The 20031-nt window shown below is 52.1% G+C and overlaps 9 protein-coding genes across 9 annotated transcripts; 6 read left to right on the forward strand and 3 right to left on the reverse strand.

Moving 5' to 3' along the window:
• Window positions 1-1189: 1189 nt before the first annotated feature.
• On the forward strand, window positions 1190-3077 carry VTN77DRAFT_1257 (uncharacterized protein; the record flags this gene model as incomplete). The annotated part of the gene is made up of 8 exons (XM_069416968.1): window positions 1190-1409; window positions 1488-1569; window positions 1655-1679; window positions 1763-2041; window positions 2141-2307; window positions 2382-2595; window positions 2666-2851; window positions 2910-3077. The coding sequence occupies 8 exons, from the start codon at window positions 1190-1192 to the stop codon at window positions 3075-3077; spliced, it is 1341 nt and encodes a 446-aa protein (XP_069280211.1).
• A 729-nt stretch (window positions 3078-3806) lies between these two features.
• Window positions 3807-6299, forward strand: VTN77DRAFT_1258 (uncharacterized protein; the record flags this gene model as incomplete). Its single annotated transcript, XM_069416969.1, has 2 exons — window positions 3807-3851; window positions 3936-6299. The coding sequence occupies 2 exons, from the start codon at window positions 3807-3809 to the stop codon at window positions 6297-6299; spliced, it is 2409 nt and encodes an 802-aa protein (XP_069280212.1).
• Window positions 6300-7008: 709 nt separating this feature from the next.
• Window positions 7009-8344, forward strand: VTN77DRAFT_1259 (uncharacterized protein; the record flags this gene model as incomplete). Its single annotated transcript, XM_069416970.1, has 3 exons — window positions 7009-7353; window positions 7412-7915; window positions 7967-8344. 3 exons carry the CDS (start codon window positions 7009-7011, stop codon window positions 8342-8344), a joined length of 1227 nt encoding a protein of 408 aa, XP_069280213.1.
• Window positions 8345-8371: 27 nt separating this feature from the next.
• VTN77DRAFT_1260 (uncharacterized protein) lies at window positions 8372-9253 on the forward strand (the record flags this gene model as incomplete). Its single annotated transcript, XM_069416972.1, has 1 exon — window positions 8372-9253. One exon carries the CDS (start codon window positions 8372-8374, stop codon window positions 9251-9253), a length of 882 nt encoding a protein of 293 aa, XP_069280214.1.
• A 242-nt stretch (window positions 9254-9495) lies between these two features.
• VTN77DRAFT_1261 (uncharacterized protein) lies at window positions 9496-10637 on the reverse strand (the record flags this gene model as incomplete). Its single annotated transcript, XM_069416973.1, has 3 exons — window positions 9496-9844; window positions 9920-10298; window positions 10385-10637. The coding sequence occupies 3 exons, from the start codon at window positions 10635-10637 to the stop codon at window positions 9496-9498; spliced, it is 981 nt and encodes a 326-aa protein (XP_069280215.1).
• Window positions 10638-10871: 234 nt separating this feature from the next.
• Window positions 10872-11182, reverse strand: VTN77DRAFT_1262 (uncharacterized protein; the record flags this gene model as incomplete). Its single annotated transcript, XM_069416974.1, has 2 exons — window positions 10872-11054; window positions 11111-11182. The coding sequence occupies 2 exons, from the start codon at window positions 11180-11182 to the stop codon at window positions 10872-10874; spliced, it is 255 nt and encodes an 84-aa protein (XP_069280216.1).
• Window positions 11183-11492: 310 nt separating this feature from the next.
• On the forward strand, window positions 11493-11793 carry VTN77DRAFT_1263 (uncharacterized protein; the record flags this gene model as incomplete). Its single annotated transcript, XM_069416975.1, has 2 exons — window positions 11493-11613; window positions 11669-11793. The coding sequence occupies 2 exons, from the start codon at window positions 11493-11495 to the stop codon at window positions 11791-11793; spliced, it is 246 nt and encodes an 81-aa protein (XP_069280217.1).
• Window positions 11794-12097: 304 nt separating this feature from the next.
• On the forward strand, window positions 12098-14114 carry VTN77DRAFT_1264 (uncharacterized protein; the record flags this gene model as incomplete). The annotated part of the gene is made up of 6 exons (XM_069416976.1): window positions 12098-12298; window positions 12349-12724; window positions 12793-12910; window positions 12962-13026; window positions 13093-13123; window positions 13178-14114. The coding sequence occupies 6 exons, from the start codon at window positions 12098-12100 to the stop codon at window positions 14112-14114; spliced, it is 1728 nt and encodes a 575-aa protein (XP_069280218.1).
• A 1562-nt stretch (window positions 14115-15676) lies between these two features.
• VTN77DRAFT_1265 (uncharacterized protein) lies at window positions 15677-19283 on the reverse strand (the record flags this gene model as incomplete). Its single annotated transcript, XM_069416977.1, has 6 exons — window positions 15677-15884; window positions 15948-18013; window positions 18069-18500; window positions 18562-18737; window positions 18805-19027; window positions 19101-19283. 6 exons carry the CDS (start codon window positions 19281-19283, stop codon window positions 15677-15679), a joined length of 3288 nt encoding a protein of 1095 aa, XP_069280219.1.
• Window positions 19284-20031: the final 748 nt, after the last annotated feature.

The raw sequence follows: 20031 nt of genomic DNA on the forward strand, positions 1-20031 counted from the left end.
AGATTGAACAGAACAGTCCAGGTAAAACAGGTAAAGAGAACTGTCAAAGAGAAATTTGAGAAGTCGTGGCTGTACGTTGAAAAAAAAATTATGTTTGAAAAATAACGCGTCCTACCATTGGGCCACGCGGTCTGTTGCCAAAGTAGACAGAATTTTGATCTATGAAAATTAAAAAATTGTAGAACGTACGATATGAAGTTACCTCGTTAATTCCTTTTTACACACTGCCTTCGCAGAATTTTCGTAAAATTTTGGCTACTTCGACATGCTGCTTTAGTCCCGTGGCCCATGCATTTTTCAACACTGTAGATAGCTAGAGAGTTTTATAACCTGGCTAGGCTAAATAAATTCAACCTAACTAGGCTGTTTTGTCATGTATTGTAAAGGGCGCTAAAACGAAAATTCTGCAAAGGCAGTGTATAGTGGTGAAGTATACCAGATCACAAAAGGTACTTAACGTTGACTTTTTAGCCATTTATCCTGAAATATATAGATGGAAACAACTCTGCCCTACTCTTTAAAAACACATATTCATCATGACAACACCAGCAAAGAACCAATCTTGTGGTGGATATCCCCGAAACATGGGCCAGTAGTACCCCTCATCAGCTTTCCAATGAGATCATCTCGGCGCTGCAGTCGGCCCGAGGAGGAAGGACCAGACACTTATGGAGTAAGGCCAAGACGGTGATGCGATCATCATTGCCGATCAAGGTTCAGCAGAGATGGAATTGATAGAATTGACTGATGCGATGAATAGAGATGCTGATCCCCGCATCTGCGTCTACCTGTGAACTATAGACGTACTCCTATCTCATTGTAGCTGTGCCTCATATACTGTTCATATGTACATACCTGTATGCATGTAGTGAAACAAGAATCGATAAGATGCTACCTAACTAGTAACTTCCTTCCTCACGTCTCTCGACAATACGGAGTAAGAATATCTTCTGTTCGTTGTGTTCCTCAGCTCTCTCCACTCTCCGCCGACGTAACACGGACCACCCCACCTCCAGTGAACTCCCCTCCCCTTACCCGATCTGTCGGTCTCACTCTTTCCCTTTTGTTGCAAAAGCTTCTACCAAATTGAATTGAATTGGTTTTTAGTTTTCCCATTTTACTATTGCCTCTTCTGGACCATCTCGATACCTGCATGTGCTGAGCTCCATCCGAGACCCTCGTATCCGCCATGGAATCCCCCGCCGTCCCCGTCCCGCTCGATCCGCAAGAGCAGCCCATCCTCGACCGCCTCCTCCGCACCCGTGATGCCCTCCTCCTTCTCAAGCAGGACAAGTCCTCTTATATCAAATCTCGCGATGTTCTCCCGCTCTATGAAGAGGTCATCACCCAGGTCGAGGCCCTTAACAGCGTGCGCAAAGACAAAGACCGCCGCCTAGTACATAATCGACGTTAGCACTGAGTGGGCCTTGCGTTGTTGATGTTGAAGTACATGAGAAGTTCCTAGGCTGACTGGTCGTCTTTTGCAGTGGATTATGTCCTCGACGATTGCTTCCAGCTCATCTCGCTACTGTTCCTCACCGTCGGCAGAAACAATGAAGCTCCTGCTACGTACGTTCAGTTTTTATCCCCGGACGCTCCATTGAAGCTTGTTGGAGAGTATAAACTGATCCGCTAAACTTGTCTGGCACTCTAGATACTCCCTAGCTACTACGGTCCAGGTATCTTTCCAAGCTGATCAAGATGGCCCCCCTCTTCCCGGCGGAGAATATGTCTTCTGACCCTTCTTTCTCCTCTCGTCCAGCGCCTCCTCGACCACCTCGAAGAAGCCGGATTCTACAGTGCCAAGGACCTCGAGTCCATCACCAAGACTCTCGATAACATGCGCCAAACTCTCGACCGTGGCAAAGAAACCTACTCTCCCCACCTCCTCACTCTGCTTGAGAACCGACTTGAGCAATGCCAAACCTCTCTGAATCGACTACAGAAAGGCCTCGAACCACTCGCCCCGGAACTTGTACCCTTGCACGAGACTCTGGTTTCCATCCTGCGGTCCACTTCTGCCGCCAACACCCGTTCTAAGGTGCGCTCGAACCTCTCCCTAATGAACCCCAAACCCTTCCCCCAAACCTGAGGAAGCATGGTAAGCTGATGGGAGTGCTGATTGTGCTGCAAATTTCAGTTCTCGGCTTCCGAAGTTCGGGAGCTCCAGGAACGATTGAAGGAGATTGAAGCCCACATGAAGGATGGCAACTTTGTGGGTCCTGATGGTCAGATACTACAGGGCCAGGAGGTAGTGAAGGGCCTGCTGGAGCGATGCTGGCGGTGGTCGGAACTGGTGCTGGAACGGTATGTAGCAATTCAATGAGAGGAAGTCGTGATTTGGAACGAGCTGGAATGCAGATATTAACTCCCGCATACAGAAAAGGTCAGATCGATGAGCGGTTCCAGGAACCATACGCTACACTTGTCGACATTCGGAATCAGCTGGAGCGACTGTCCATGACCCAGGCTTGGTCCCTGCGCGAAACCGATCTCTTCCAGTTCCAGCGCAAGCTGGATCGGATCGACGAGGCTCGCGTGAACGGCAACTTCATCGATGCTACGGGGCAACCAGCGGATATCCATGCGCAGCGGGTATGTATCAAGTGTTGTCTCCCTTTCCTTTCCGCCCTCGTTGTCTTCCTGGCTGACTTATGTGGGCCAGACCCTGCTCTATCTGATCCGACGCAGCTACGCCTACATTTACGCCCTCCTTATCTCTTCGGAGCCTGTGTCTGAAGCGCTTCTGCCTATCTACAACCAACTACAGACTTTACGGCGCTGCTTGATCGAGGTAAAGGAATCGGGCGGTGTCTCGAACGTGCGAGAGTTGTATCCGTACAGCATGAAGGTGCGTGACTATTCCTCCTTTTTTGATCGAGCGTTCCGTCCACTAACCCCCCATCTAGCTCAATTCGATTGATAACATGCGGGTCGACGGGAAATTTTTTGTAGGCAACGATATCCCGGAGGGCCAGGCCAGTGTCAACGCGCTGTTGGCGGAGTGCTACGACCTCGCGTACGAGCTTCGAGCGGCGGTTGTCGAGGACGAGAAAGAAACCGAGAAGGAAGATTGATCTTCTGCTTCTCTGTGCCTGTTGCAGTCATTTGATTTGCTAAGGTGGTTTGATCATACGGGTCTGGTTCTTCCTAACGGCAGCCATCATCAGGGAATCTTTTCAGTTGGATCGGGGGAACATGGCGTAGTTACGGCGTTTTTGGACGTGGCGGCCATCTCGTTCCCTTTCTCCGTTCGCTGTCTATATTATTAGTTGAAATTGAAACCAATCGTGTGTGTCATGTACTATTGATCGAATGTAGCATAGGTTAATACGTATTCAATTTCCGCTGGGTCTGTCCATGAACGGCAATGTGATATCTTTCCTTCCTCTCTCTCTCTCTCTTTTTTTTTTCGCATTTTCGAATTGGGTACCAGACGTTAATCGCGCTGATAGCCTGATCCATTATTATTCAATCCGTCCGTGGATGTAAAGGACTTGTTAATATTACTCTGTAAATGTCATGGCCGAGGTCGGCGCACTATGTTGACCGTCGACCAATCACAGCTCCCGCAAACAAAGCAGCCGGGGTAAATTCTTCATTTCGAAAGTGTGGAGACAAGAGCAGACGAGAAAAGAAAAAAACAACAAAAAGACTTGTGTCTCTGCCGTCAAACTCCGGAGCAAGGGAGGATTGAAAGAAATTGAAAGGAACGGCTGGTCTGTCTTCCCCATTCCAGCCTCTCTTGCTCCTCTCCTGGTTGATTTCTCCGCGCTTTCTCACCCCCCGCAGAGAGCAGAGATAAGATGGTGAGGCAGCTTGTGTGGCAGCGGGCTACGGCCGTTCGCAGGGTGAGTTAGCTACTGATTCCTATTATCTTCTATCTAATATTCCGACCAATTGGCTGAACTGAATCTAATGTGTTTCTTTCTTAGCTGTCCCCCTGCCTTTCACCGCGACTTGGCCTGTACCGACGGGGCCTGGCGACCGAAGCCTCCTCAGCCTCAGCCTCCCGCATACCACCCTATCCCAAGATCCTGCGGAATCTCGATGAAGTGCGACGTGTGCTGGGCTCCCAGCGGGCACTCACGCTGGCGGAGAAGATCTTGTACGCCCATCTCGATAACCCAGAGGAGTCACTGCTCTCGGACACCAACAGTGGACGGGACATCCGAGGCCGGGCCAACCTGAAGCTGAAGCCTGACCGTGTCGCCATGCAGGATGCGTCCGCCCAGATGGCGCTGCTGCAGTTCATGTCGTGCGGGCTGCCCTCTACCGCGGTGCCGGCTAGCATTCACTGTGACCACATGATCGTGGGCGAGCGCGGTGCCGACACAGACCTGCCGTCGTCGATCAAGGGCAACAAAGAGGTGTTTGACTTTCTCGAGTCGGCAGCCAAGCGGTACGGTATCGAATTCTGGCCGCCCGGCGCTGGAATCATCCATCAGACGGTTCTGGAAAACTACGCGGCCCCTGGTCTGATGATGCTTGGAACTGACAGCCACACTCCCAACGCAGGAGGACTGGGAGCGATTGCCATCGGTGTGGGTGGTGCCGATGCCGTGGATGCGTTGGTGGATGCGCCTTGGGAGCTCAAGGCCCCAAGAATCCTTGGAGTCCGGCTCGAAGGGCAATTGAATGGATGGGCTTCGCCTAAGGACATTATCCTGCACCTGGCCGGTAAACTGACCGTCCGCGGCGGAACGGGCTTCGTGATCGAGTACCACGGCCCCGGAGTCGAGACGCTCAGCTGCACGGGCATGGCGACTATCTGCAACATGGGTGCTGAAGTGGGCGCCACGACGTCCATCTTCCCTTTCTCGCCCAGCATGGTCCCATACCTGGAGGCCACTAACCGCGCTTCAGTGGCCGCGAAGGCGAAGGAGATCGCAGCATCGGGACCCCAGAACCTGCTCCGGGCGGATCCCCAGGCCGAATACGACCAGCTGGTGACGATTGACCTGTCGACCCTGGAGCCACACATCAACGGGCCTTTTACGCCCGACCTGTCGGTGCCGCTGTCCGCCTTTGCCGACACCGTGCGGGAGAAGGGGTGGCCCGAGACGTTTGGTGCCGGCCTGATCGGCAGCTGCACCAACAGCTCGTACGAGGACATGACCCGGGCAGAGGACCTGGTCAAGCAGGCGTCCGCAGCCGGTCTGAAGCCCAAGGCCGATTTTTTCATCACACCCGGAAGCGAGCAGATCCGCGCGACTCTGGACCGCGACCAGACCCTGGCGACCTTCTCTGCAGCCGGCGGGACCGTGCTGGCCAACGCCTGCGGGCCCTGCATCGGGCAATGGAAGCGGACTGATGGTGTCAAAAAGGGGGAGGACAATGCCATCTTGACCTCGTACAACCGCAACTTCCCCGGCCGCAACGACGGCAACCGACGCACCATGAACTTCCTGGCCTCCCCGGAGATTGTGACGGCGATGACCTACGCTGGCCGCACGACCTTCAACCCGATGACCGATTCCCTGCCTACCCCCGACGGCGGATCGTTCCGCTTCAAACCCCCGAAGGGCTCGGACCTGCCGAGCGCGGGCTTCGCCGCGGGCAACCCAGCCTTCCAGCCCAGCGCCGCAGTGCCGGACCCGTCCGTCGAAGTGATCATTTCGCCCACATCGGACCGATTGGCGAGATTGGAGCCGTTTGCGCCATTCCCTTCTCACGACCTGCAGGGTCTGCGGGTGCTGTACAAGGTTAAGGGCCAGTGCACAACGGACACCATCTCCGCGGCGGGCCCGTGGCTCAAGTACAAGGGCCATCTGCCCAACATCTCCGCCAACACGCTCATCGGAGCGGTCAACGCGGCCACGGGAGAGACGAATGTGGCTTACGATGAGGCCGGACAGCGGTACTCGATCCCGGAGCTGGCGGAGAAGTGGAAGGCGAACGGCATCGAGTGGTTGGTTGTGGCGGAAGAGAACTATGGCGAAGGTAGCGCGCGGGAGCACGCGGCGCTGCAGCCACGGTACTTGGGCGGCCGAGTCATCGTGGCCAAGAGCTTTGCGCGCATCCACGAGACGAACCTGAAGAAGCAGGGAGTGGTGCCGCTGACTTTTGCGGACCGTGCGGACTACGATCGCATCGACGCCTGTGACCGCGTCGACACTGTCGGGCTGTACGAGCTCCTGACCTCCGGCGGAGCCAAGGGCGAGGTGCGCCTCCGAGTGACGAAGCACAAGACGGGAGAGGTCTTTGAGATTCCGGTCAACCACACGCTTAGCAAGGACCAGTGTGGATTTATCCTTGCGGGCAGTGCGCTGAATCTGTTGGCCAAGAAAGCACAGTAAAAGCCATCCGCCCCTCCGCCTGAATTGTTTCCTGCCTGCGGATGGTTATCGACCTAGGTACCCTCCTAGGTAGTTCGCTTTTTGGTGTCTTTCTCCATAACAGGTAAGTTATGGTCAGGCACGCATCTTTTTACTACATGTTTCACGCAGTATAGCCTCTTTCTGCTGGATTTTTTCTTGGAGCGGGACATCATTCTGTGGTGTTTCAGGTGTTGTTTGGATTGTCTGTATGCATATAGTGTCATCTATCTATTCTATAGTTGCCTCTGGAATGAATTCAAAAGCTAAAAGTGTAGATAATTCCTGGGCCTTGGTTCTCTCTACATGTCTACAGCTTTCGAGTCAGTATTGTGTTTGTTCCCTAGGCTTAATATTATTAATTCTATTTTCTCTCTGCTGGCCCCACATCCACTCACCCCACCGTCGCTCTCTCCGTCCATGGGAGATCCCCGCGGTGCTGAGTCGGCATCTGTTCCAGTTCCAACCCGAAAGACAAGTCCGCCGTCCGAATAGTGGCACTGCTGGCCCCATGTCGGGACCCTGCGAATGTGGGGGAGGGGAGGATAAACGGCAGTATTGGATAGAAGCAAACGATTGCAGATATATACGCCAGGCACCGCCGTAGCATTCGTATACACATATTTATATACGTAACCCTTTCTTCTCCTATATTTCTATCGCGACTCCGTAGCATCTAGATCAGCTCGCCATGACGCAGGAAACCGTTCGCCGCGCCTTCGCCGACCGCGAGGAGCCCAAGCTGTCCTACGGCATCCCTTTCCCCGCCGCCGCCGCCCGCCATGTCGAGGAGACCTTTCACGCCTCGCGCGTGTACATCATCTGTTCAGGGTCTCTATCACGCAACATAGATGCCCTGACGCGGCTAAAGGAGGCCCTGGGCGACAAGGTCGCCGGGGTCCGCATTGGCATGAAGAGCCATACGCTGTGGTCCGAGATCATCGAGATCACCAACGACGCCCGCCGTGTCTCCGCCGATCTGCTGCTGACCCTGGGCGCGGGCAGCTTGACGGACGGGGCCAAGATTGTTTCTTTTGTACGTTTGAGTTAACTCTCCCTTTTGGAGATATTGTTCTGACGATAGCAACTGCCAGGCTCTCGCCAACGATGTCTCCACCATCGAAGAACTGGCCACCCTCCCCGAAGGTCCCAATAAACGGGCCGACATCAACCCATCCGTAGTGCCCATTATCAGTATCCCGACATCATTGTCTGCGGGAGAATACTCCAACTTTGCCGGGGGCACGGAAGACAAATCCTTCCGCAAACACAGCTTCCAGAAACCGCTGCGTGGACCGCGTCTCGTCATCCTCGACCCGGAACTGACCGCCACGACACCGGACTCGATCTGGCTGAGCACGGGGATCCGCGCCGTCGACCACTGCGTCGAGACGATCTGCTCCAACATGAGCAATGACGAGAGCGATGCCCTTGCCGAGAAGGCTCTGGGCATGCTCGTGCCGGGCTTGCTGCGCTGCAAGCGTGATAAGACGGACTATGCCGCCCGTCTGGACTGCCAGCTTGGCTCTGTCGATGCCATGGCGGCTTGTACGAGTGGGAAGGTTGAATTGGGTGCCAGTCACGGCATCGGTCACCAGGTAAGTCACTTATCTATCCATTCGTGTTCTTGACCTCTGACATCTCTACAGTTGGGCCCTCTGGGAGTTGGTCATGGCGAAACGAGCTGCATTTTGCTTCCAGCTGTCTGCAAATACAACGCGGCCAAGGGCGCCAACGTGCCCCGTCAACAGCGTGTCCACAAGTTCCTGACCTCCAACCCCATCGTCGCCGAGGTGCTGAAGGCTCGCGGCGTCGACGCCAACTCTTCAGACCTGGGCGACGTCCTGGACGCGGTGATCCGCGAACTGGGCATGCCGCGTTCTCTGAAAGATGTCAACGTTGGACGGGACAAGCTCGACTTGCTGGCGGAGCACAGTCTGCACGACCGATGGTGCAAGACGAATCCGGTGCCGTTGAAGGAGAAGGGGCAGGTGTTGGAGATTTTGGAGATGGTGGTGGGGGAGTGACGTTATTTACTCGTCGTTATATTGTGTATGGAACATGTGTTGCCATTTTTTGAATCTGCAGAAAGAATCCACCTGACAGTCTCATCTCTGGAAAGTCTCTGGATGCTATTCACCAATCTCCTGAAGGACCCTAGCCTTGGTACGCTTTTCTGTGTCCTCGATGATCTGGATGAATGTGATAAAGATTCAACAAGATCGCTGGTAACAAAGTTTGCCAAATTCTTCTCATCGAGGCCGACAGGAGCAGAGCTGAAGATGATGATTTTCAGCCGGGAGACCTCTGGACCGCGGATCTTTCCACAGCTCAATATCGACCAGAACTTCAGCAAGGAAGTGACTGGAGATGTCGAGCGATTTGTCTCCATCAAACTTGAAGAGCTTTCGAGGATCAATGGGTTCACTGAGCACCTTGGCAACCATATTCAGCAAACCCTTCTGAGACGTGCCCAAGGAACATTCTTGTGGCTTGGGCCCATCATGAACGACTTGTTACAAAAGAAGACATGTACTGAGGTGTTAGAGACTATAAAATTGCTTCCGGTTGAATTATCTACCATGTACGGCCGAATGTTGCTTCAGGTCGACAGGCGTCGAAGAGAAGCTGCATCCCAGATTTTACGCTGGGTGGCAATGGCACGTCGACCCCTGACACTGCACGAGCTGGCGGCGTCCATTGATATCGAGCCATCACCTCCTCTGAGCTGCGAACAGGCCATCCGTGATTACATTTCGTTATGTGAACTGTTCCTGACGATCCAGGAAGATGAGGTCCGTCTTATCCATCCGTCAGCGAAAGCCTACCTGTTGCGAGAGAATCCCGACAGCAACCAAACCCTAGAGAAGTATTTCCGCATATGTATGTACTGTACATACAATTTAGGTCAGATACTGGAGAGTGATTCCAAATAAGAAGCGTTAATACACGTTTTCATACAAGTCTATTCCACTAGGAAAGACACCGATAACCATAGTCAGTATATTTCCACCTTGCAGAATTCTAGAGTATGAATTGAAGCTGCGCGCCTACAACGACAGCTAAGTAGCCTGCAGATGTGGTCCCGCAGGGTCTCATATCAGAAAGTACATTATATATCAATTCCTATCTTCCACATACTTATGTACTGTACATACACATGTAGACCGGTATCTCCCTACTCCACCTCCTTCACCAACTGCGCCACAATCTCCTCAAGCGTCATCACTGGCGGATCGCCAATGACCTCATTGTCGCGCTTCTCGTAGAGCGTGCCGCCCTCCGTCCAGATGCGCCGCAGCGTCAGCACCGTCGCCTCCGGCCTGCCCTCCTCCCAGGCTTGCTGCTCAAGCTCGCGCAGACGGGCCAGCGGCGTGACCTGCACGTCTGACCAGGGGCTGCCGCCAGTCTGGCGCTCGAATTCCGCCTGGATGGCGGCGGGGGTCGTCGTGAAGGAATTCACGCGGAGGGCGCGGTTGAATGAGGCGGTGGGGTGGCGGAGGGTTGCGAGGACGAGGGTGCCGACGCTGGTATCGTCCTCAGTTAGCTATGTACCTTAAAAAAAAAAAGGGTTAAACAAGAAAAGGGATATATAATCTTACTCCTTCATAGTCGTCAAGCTAACCGGCGCATCCCTCTCCAACAGCGTCGCCTTCTTCGCCCTTACATCCCACCCACCCGCCTCTCGACGACCCGCGGGGAATCCGCGCATGTACATATCGGCATAAGGTCCCGTCACGACGTAGGTATACTTCAACCCGCTCTTGCGGACGGCAACGTCGCCCTCCAGGTACGCGCGCACCTGGAGTTTCTGCTGATGCGGTTTCTCGTGCGCTGAGGAGGGGCCGTATTTGATGTCTGTGCCGTACTCGGAGGGGAGGAACCATTGCACTGAGGAGTGCGGGGAGGCGGCGAGTTTGATGAGCGGGATTTGTGCGGCGATGGCGGTGCGGCCGAGGCAGGAGATTACGGTGTCGATTCCTAGATACAAGCAATGCGTTAGCATACATAAGAGATAATTGCTGTGCTAATAATCCATTATTTAGTCTTTGGCCAGGGGATGTTACCCCGATAAGCCTCCGCCACAGCCTTCTCATCCGCAATATCCCCCGTGATGACTTCCACGCGCTTGTTGGCCAAGTCCGCCAGCAATGCTGCTTTGGAATTGGGCGTCTCCGTCCCCGTCCCAGCGGCGGCAGACGTGAAGACGACGACGCGGTTGAATTCAGAACGCGCGGAGACGATGGCGTCGAGAATGAAGCGGCCGATATTGCCCGTGGCGCCGAAGAGGAGGATGTTGCGGGGGGCGAAGGCGGTCATCTTGTATTGTATATAGTACTCTGTATAGCTGTGCTGTATTTGGTGTAGTGTGGATCGATTCTACTTCGAATACAAGTAGATATAAATCAATTGCAGGGAATTATTGTATTGGATATCGTGTGATACAAGTTGCTTCAGATGGATGCCCCGCCCTGGACGTGATTGCGGAGTATCCATGTCTGCGGGGCTTTCCTTTTCTATCCTATCTCCGCACAGAAGGAGCAGGACACAGGATCAGCATATTGATGAACGACAGCAAGATAACGTTTCCGAAGGGAAAAAGATATGCTGAAAAATAGTACAGAGACGTAAGGACGGGAGATGCTTGACAGAGTTGAGATGGATGGGAAGGAGAGCTCGAATGATGCGAACAGAGGAAAGGGTTCTGCAGTATAGAGCTGTCTCAATTCCTATTGGCTGCACGTGGACTTATGTCAACCTATGCAACTGCATTGATTAATAATTATGCAGACCTTGTTTGTTTGAGTTCTCAACGTGGGGCTGTTATTCGTCATAGTTCTCAACGGAGTATACGGAGTAGACATGGATCCCTCATGGATACTAGTTAGGGCTCAGGGAAAACTCTTAAGACATACGAGATATCTCACCAAGTCACCATTATTAATATATTGGCTTTTCCTATTAAATATGTTCTAAGTTAGCTCTCGTTTAGCCCTGCCTCCCGCTTCCTGAATTCCAACTGCTGCGGGAGAATGTGAAGAGCGTTCCGATTGGCCCGTTTGGCGTTCCTTGCATCTTCCTTCAACGTCGGTGCAATCGACTAATCGCAGTGGATCGAATTAGTTGATTACTCGGTAATTCAAGATTGGCGTTCTTATTTTGGTTGTCTGTCTCATGAGTGACCACGACAAGAGGAGGATCCTCACCAACAGTGGACACAGTTCCAATGTCATGGCAACTCGCCGGATACGGAAATATCATGCGGTCTCGGCCACGTCGTCTGTTGTTTTTCTCGGTAAGTTTTAACTCGTCATAAGCTTCAAGCTTCTTCTCAAACTCAGCCAGCGCAGCCACTAGTTTGAAGTTTCTTCGCCGAAGAATCTTAATTGACCATATTAATCCCCGCAATTGGGCCGCCCTGCCTCGGGTGACCACTGAACATTCCGGCCGATCGTCAAGTACCACCCCGCTTTAGGACGGCCCCCAAAATTTAGAACCGTGCCAGGTAGTACGGGACTATGGGCCCATGGGGGTTGCCCTTGTTGCAACTTGCGAGTTGCAACCTCTGGCACTCGTTTGCATGAACTTAATTGCCACGAGGGAGCCACTGCTACTCGTTACGGACGGATCCTGTTGTTCTCTGGCAGAGCTTCAGAAGACTTCCCCCGACCACCTTGACTGCTGTGAGATTGATTATTCGAGACTGCTGGTCATGCGCATTCTGCTACCAGAATGGGATGATGGTTCTTTCCTACGATCGCAGTCACCTCGCTTGACACATGTCTCTCTTCGTCGACAAGAGGGAGCTATCACACGAAGCACCACCCCCCGGTGGTGACGTGAGTCTCCAATCCAGTGCCCTGATAACCATCTGGGTCTTGTTCGGCATCACCAGTGTGGTCATGATTCTGCGCGTCTTTGCCCAGGTCAAGGTTCTCCGCAAGCTGGGTCTCGATGATGGATTCATGATCCTAGCTTGGGTAAGCTGACAATGGTCACGTAGGCGATTGCCTGATACTAATGACTACAGATCTGTCAAGCTATCAATTGCGCTCTAAACGCCGTCTCTGTCTGCTGGGGCATTGGCCGACATGACATCTATCTCACCCCGGAGCAATATGTCAATGCCATCAAATACGGCCTGCTGGCAATCCCCTGGGGTGCTCTGTGCGCCATGTTTGGCCGCATCTCCTTCATCGTCTTTCTGCTCGTTTTCGTCATGTCGGTCTCCTACGTTCGCAAACGCCTCCTCTGGGCTCTGATTGTTATTCAGGTCGTCTTCAACATCCCCCCGGTCATTGTGACCTTTGTGCAGTGTCAACCCGTCTCCCGTGTCTGGGATCCCTTCGAACCAGGCAGCTGCTGGAATCCAGCTGTCGTGGAGGATTTTGGATACGTTCAAGGAGGTTCGACATCGTCTGCCCCTGCCCCGCCCCCCTTCTTGATAAGAGATGGGCTAACTGTTGTTTCGTAGCCGTCAATGCGGCGACGGATCTCTGTCTCACTGTGATTGGAGCCGCCCTCGTGGCGTCGCTGAACGTTTGGTTGTGCGCGAAGATTAGTTTGAGTGTGCTCCTATCGCTGAGCATTATGTGAGAACTCGATTCTGATGATTTTTACCATCACAGCTAATGTCTTGTCAGTGCAATGGTGGCTGCCATTCTTAAAACGATCAAGATTCAGGACGCAGACCGTCCAGACCTTACCTGTATGCTCTCGAGTCTCCGAACTGTGGACTTTTTCTGACCGTGCTAACGTGGGTCTTTGGATATAGATCATTTTGCTTCATGGATTCATTGGTATCTGTGAGTTTTGACATTTCAATTATGTTTAAATCTCGCCCTGACTAATGATATCAGTGCGGAGAATGCCATCGTCATCATCACCGCCTCATTACCCAAGATGCGGCCGTTGTTCATTCTTCTCCGCCAGAAACACGCAGAATCTAAATACCGGCAGCGATGCAGGTCTAGTGAGGACGTGGAACGTTCTGCGCCATCAAAATTATCCAAGTATCTATCTCTTGGGAGCCAGTCCGGATCTGGTTCCAAAACGCATTCCTCAATCAGCCGGGATATTGTGTCTCGGTACCATTCATCCTTGTCCGGAACGACAAGCGAGCATCGCAGCATCTACAGCCTACCGCGACGGACTCGCCGTCGGAGCGCCAACATCTGCTTGACGTCGCTGTCGCGACCGTCTACCGAGCAAGGGTTTTATCGTGTGCATTCCCCATGCCCCTCGGAGAACTTTGTGATCTCCACGACGAACCACTATTTTCTCCCCCCACACTCCGCGCGCCTCACCTCCCGGACGGTCATTTCAGGGGGCGGTCCTGTGCCACCGTCCGTGCCTGCGTCCGTTCTATCTTCAGCAGCACCGAGTGGCAGGTCTTCCCGTGCCAGCCTGCGAGAGCAGCGAGACGACGGCGATCATAACCACAACCTTAACCAGGGAGCTCTACCACAAATCTCTGTGGACGCCGGAGGACACCCTTTTGTGCCATCTGGGCCCTTCTGCATATGGGAGACGAGAGATTTCGTCCTCGAATTCGAGAATGCTGAGAGCAGCAGCAATAACAATAACGACAACAACCTCGAAGCAGGTCTACCAACTCACGACATGGGCGCAAACCAACCTCAATATCAATACAACGAGTCCGAAGCGCAGGAATTGCAGCTGTACGACGTCGGGGCCATCCTCGGACAGGATCAGGATGATGACCACAATCGCCGTGGCGACACGGCAGCGCCTCCTCCTGCTGCTGCTCCTGCACCTCCTCTTAACGATACCTGATCCTAGTCCTAGTCCTCCGCGGATACAAATACCCACTTGTGTAATATATATTGTAGATATATTTCTCTTTCTTGTATGTATTATGTGACGGGATATGATGTGATGAGCATTGCTTGTTTTGCTTGCATGCATAGGCGTTGGGGGTCTGATATCTATTGATTGCATCCCTCTTTTGTGTGTGTTCTGTATATATATTACGAACCATGTCATGGATGGATGGATTGATGGATGGATAGGTAGATGAACGAGGGAAAGCAAATAATCTCAGATCGAAAGAAAGAAAGAGAGAGAGAGAGAAGGAAAGAGGATAGAGGGAAACAATAAACAGAGTGATAATTATTTGAATTGGACAGTATAAATAAATAGCAAGCTACCTACCTACCTGACCTATCTATCTACTCCGTAGGTGGGCTAAATAAATAAACTGGCTAGCTCCGCACAGCACAGCACAGCACATTTATATATATACAATTACAATTCAATGGGATTCATCCTAGGAAAGGAAGTTACTGTGCTGACAGCGCCCTAGGAGGTTTCTCCCTACATATACATACATAGTTGTAATGATCTCGCCCGTGAAAATATGATATGAACCAAGTAAAATAATATTACCCAAGACACAGGGAAAGGAGATGAGATGAGATGAGATGAAAGCTGATCGGCCACATCGATTTTTTTAGACTTTAAAAAAGAAAAGAAAAAAAAACCAGCCTGTTTTCTCTCTCTCTCTCTCTCTCTCTCTTTCTCATCTTCTTGATCCTTTTCCTAATAATCATCATTGTTTTTCACGTCATACTAGGAATTTCTAGCTTAGTCAAAAATTTCAATAATTTTATTGTCTTCATCGACAAAGGCAAAAGGCAAAAGCATTTATGTATTACTGTACTGGACACTTACAGTCAACGGATCGATATATGTAGATAGGTAGGTAGTCAGATAGACAGATAGATATACATATAGCTAAGTAAATAGACAGCCATCTAGCTAAGGGTTACGAGTAAACCAAACCCTGATTTGACTGAATTGATCATTATATTGATTTCGATTTCAAATAAGATCGTCTCGCTCTCGTTCTCGTCTAAGAAACAAGAAAAGAAGAAAAAGGAAGAAGAAAAGGGGGGGACCAAAAAAAAGGTTTCTTCCTCATAACAAAATTTGTAAAAGCGCTTAAAGCAATAGTAAGCGCACATATCACATATAGGCAAGAAAGTAAGAAGCTAAGTAAGTACTCACTCACTCACTCCCATGCATTTGTCCATCATCAGTCAATCAACCCACACATTCATTTCGTTTGGTTCACTCCCCCAATAGGTCTTCTTTCCATTCGCCCAAATTGGTTTGTCACAGTCGATAAATCGATATGATATATTTGGGAGAGAGAAAAGTAGTAGGCATTTGGATTGGAGGGAAAACAAAACGGGGAAACAAAAAAGGGGGAGTGATGTGTCAGGCCTCAAAAAAAAAGGGGAACCAGGGGGAGGGGGAAAAACAGGACAACATAAATAAACAGTTTCATCAATCAATCAAAATCAAATCCATATATTTTCATTTCGCCTCGCCTTTCACTGAAAATAGCTGCGTACAGTCATCTGGTTATCCGGGTTGACGCTGGCCAAGATTCGCTCGGCGTCAATACCCGTCGCCTGGACAAGTCTCTTTGCGGACTCAGCTACTTTGCTGGCCGTGTTGCCCTGGAGGGTCTCGGCGTCAAGGGCCTGGACGATGTAGCCAAAGACTTTGTCGGCGTTGGAGAAGACGGCCGGATTTTGCCTACGTTGACGTTAGTGTCATTTACGGTAAAAAAAAGAGAGAGAGAGAGAAGGGGAAACGTACTGATCGATTAGCTGAGCAAGGAAGGAATACGCGTATGGCGCCGCTTCCTCGTCATTGGTGATGGGCAGCGTATTGATCCAATTCGCGACCACCTCCTGCGGGTTCTGCACCTTCGACGAGTTGAAATGCAGGATCTTGGCAATACTGGCAGACGCATTCTCCGTCGCGAACACATGCTCCTCCGTTCTCGCCTGAGGATGCTGCGTCACCTGGAACAGACTCGGAATGCTGGCCGCAACAAACTCGCTCCAGGCAGGACCGCCCTTTTGCGCCGCAACACCGACTCCGTACGCGGCCGCCTGTCGGTTCGCGGCGTTGGCATCCTGCAACCCATTAGCCAGCGGCTGCAAGATGTGGTCCTTGAACGCCCACGAGTCCTCGCCGCAGAACTCAAGCACGTCGTCCATGATACAGGTCGCCCACTGGCGCTGCGTGGGATCGTCACTGTTGATAAATGCATCATATATCGGGAGCAGACGCTGCCATGCCGGCAAGAATGTCGAACCCTGGTTTTTGAAGATGGTGTGGAACGCCTTGTTCATGTCACTGAGGAGAGTCTGGTCGTCCTCCACTGCGAACTCATACGAGAGGTTGTCATCCTCCTCGCCGTCTGCTTCCGCCTGTTCCTCAAGGCGCGCCTTAACCCGACTCTGGTAGTCTTCGAGGGTAGATTTGACGGATTCGATAAAGGCTTGCATGTGTTCCTGCGTAAGGCAGTTCTTTCCGACCACCTCTACCGACTCGTAGAAGCACTGGAACATCTCTGCAAGGGTGTCGATGTTAGGCTCAGCGCTCAGGACCTCAATGATCCTCTCTGCCACCTTGTTCCACATCTCCGCGAATCCCGGAGATTGAACACCATGGGCTTTCTTGTAAGAATTCAGGAGCTGGGGAATCAACTTCGCAGATGACACTCTGACCGGGTCGTGGAAAAAGAATGCGAGACCCGGAATAGCGATTTTCTCCATCGTTTCGGCAACATACGGCTCGAACGACGCCTCCAAGATCTGAGCGTAGACCGTGATGAGCTCGATAGCGGTGTTCTTATCTTCAAGGGTGCTAGTCTTGATTCCGATGAGTTTGCCCCTGAGCGGGACGAGCTCCCAGCCTTCATCCTGGTCAACCTGGTCGACCTGATCCTCATCTTCCAATAGTTGGATATCGGCTTTGGCGGATGCCACCGTGAGAAGAGGCGGCATGACACCCGGAAGATAAGGAACAAAGTCCTGGCCAAGGACTCGGCACATACGGCCCCAGCAGTGGAGAAGATACTGCGACTGAGGATCATCCGCATCGGTAATGCTTTGTTGAATGTTTCCGAGCAGATGAACCAGGTTCATCGCATCTTGTCCCATCTTCTCCTTACCAACTGCAAGTGCGATCAAAGTGGCGCACTCCATCGCCTTTGCCCGCAGTAATCTGTATTCCTTGGACTGTTCCTCCTTCAAGACATTAAACAACAGAGGCATCAGGGTATCATAGTATTGGGCAAATGCGGTCTCCGCAGAGTCTGCAATGGTGGCAATGGTGGACAGAGCCTGCTCCTGGACGTAGCGCTTGGGGCTTCGCAAAAGCTGGAGGAGATGCCTCAGAAGTTCCCCAAGGTACGGTTCGAGGATGTTCCTTTCCGCTTCCTCGCAGAAGTTGACGAGAGCAGCGGCGGCATGGGCCTGAACCCTGGGCTCCGCCGAGTCAAGGACAGGGATGATGTTGTTCAATACCACCGAGTGGTACTTCTCTTGCATCGTGCCGGCAAAGTCGGTGCTCATCTGACCGAGAGCATTGCATCCAGCGTAGCGCACCCGCGGGTGAGGGTCTTGGAGGGCGGGGACGACAAGAGCCAGCACCTGGTCAAGCTCACCAATCATGAGATCGCGGCAACCCTCAGAGATAGCGGAGATGGCCATAAGCGCGGCATGGCGATCGCGCCAAGCAGAAGACGACATCATTCGTGGAATCCAAGCGAATGTCGCAGGGAGGATCACTTGGCCGCCAAGCTTGTTGGCCAGACGATCCATAGCTTGCTCGCCTGCAACGTGGTTGAGATCGCTCTCCTCGAGGTCAAGCTAGTAAAAATAGAGGTCAGAATGGTGCGCACGATACGGCAGGGCGAATACTCACATCTTCGGTGGCATTCCATTCAGAGGCATCCTCATCGTCGATACCCACGTCCGTCATCAAGCTCAGACACTGAGTGACCATCTCTTGGGCGTAGTTTGGATCCTTTTTGCACATGTTTGGCGCGTAATCGGCAAAGGTCGCCATCAGTTCCAGGGCATTTTGCCGGACCTGATCGCTGAGCTCCTTGTCCGCAATAACACTGATGCTGAACTTGACAAGATTGTTGAAGAGGCTTTTAAACATCTTCGGCGAAATCTCCGCGAGTTCAATCAGAGCTACAAAAGCTTTTGAAAGCTCCTCGCTCTCATCGGCATCCTTGAGCGGCGGCAGAATATTGAGCACATCGGGAATCAGAGGGAAGAACTTTGGTTGAGATTTCTTGGGGATGGAGCGGAACAACGCGGCAAACGCTTCCATGGCGGCGATTCGCACCTGGAGTGTGCGTGGTCTGGTCAGAAAACCACTTTCAGCCAAAAGCTGCGATTCGACTTACAGCAATGTTGTCATCTCTGAAACCCTTGGTAAAGACGCTGATAACAGCCTCTTCATGCTGCCTTTCGATAATTCCAGGAGTCGTCGCGAAGATACGGAACGCCGATTCTCGCAATCCTGCCTCAGGCGACTGGCTAGCCTGGAAAAGAACGCTGAGGAGTTCGGGCCATTGCTCCCCTGAAGAGATCACACATCAGCAATCACGCCGAGGTTTTGTTGTCTCTATCTTCCAGACGCGGCATACCGTTATCAGTGTATTGCCGTGCAACTTCTGCGATGGCATCTCCGATTTTGTTCCTCACATCGGCGAGCGACTCGCTGCTCAAGCAGTGCACGAGTTTCTCTCGGATGGCAATCCGTTGCTCTGGAGTAAGAGTGGAGAACACCTCCTTTGTTTCGTTCGTGCGCGGGTCTTTGATTGTCTTTGTGGCTATCCTTCGGAAAAGAACTGCAGAGAATGATCGCGTCTGTATGCGAAAGACACGCGCTCGTCAGCATCCATATAGCAACGCCTCCATCTTCAGGTCGCGAAGAGCTTACTCCGGTGTCCTCAGCACCTTGGATCTGCTCAGCCAATCCCATGAGCAGGACATCTGGGCGATTTTGAACCCAATCATTGTTGAGCTGGTCCTCCGCCTGCGACCGAACGGCGTTGTCGGGCGTCGTCAGCGCCCGAAGCAGCTGAGACAGCGCAGAATGAATTTCTGGTGGCAGCAATGACATTTTGCTGCGGTAAGCCGGTTAGCAAAAATCGCTCGGGGTGGTGAAGCTGGCGTAAAGAATTGGTCGATAGGTCTGCAGCTGAGGGGGTGAGTTTCGCGTTTTTTTCTCTGAGGCGGGGGTGGGACTCTTCGCACGTAGCAGGGTCTGTAATGGACTCGAGGAGTTGGATCTTCAATCAGCAATGCAGCTCAGATGCAGGATCTGCATCCCAGCTAGAGCGAAGAGCGTGCCAGTGACTCAACGAGGACGAAGGCGTGGCGTTGTCCACACCACGAGGCAGACTGTGAAATGCGAAGTGGGATGTGAAGCCAAACCAAAAATTCCGCCCGGACGGCCCAAAGGCCAAAGCTGTGTTTTGGCTGTTTGCGCGGACACGACGCGCTAGACTAGAACGGGCCGGTAAAGTGCCGAGATAGGTCATTTCAATACTAACAGGACAATAATTCCTATCTAGACTCGGCTGATAATTACAATTAATCACTACAACCCTTCCGCGCGAGAGTCATCACCTCAGGAATGATAAATATATGTGCACTGAATCCGAGCTATAAAACAGTTATCGCTAAAATAAAACTCTAGTAATCACGACGGCAAGGAAACGATCCGGACAGGACAGGGGGAATTGGTATTAGAATAAAACTATGACGCAAGGCAGTATACACGCGGATGATCGGGGAGCATTCTCAAAATAAAGAAAATCCCGCGCCGGAGAAGGGAACGGGAAATACCACGTCCTGATTTACAACGT

The sequence above is a fragment of the Rasamsonia byssochlamydoides genome (assembly GCF_041956645.1).
Source record: "Rasamsonia byssochlamydoides strain NRRL 3658 unplaced genomic scaffold VTN77scaffold_12, whole genome shotgun sequence".
NCBI lineage: Eukaryota > Fungi > Ascomycota > Eurotiomycetes > Eurotiales > Trichocomaceae > Rasamsonia > Rasamsonia byssochlamydoides.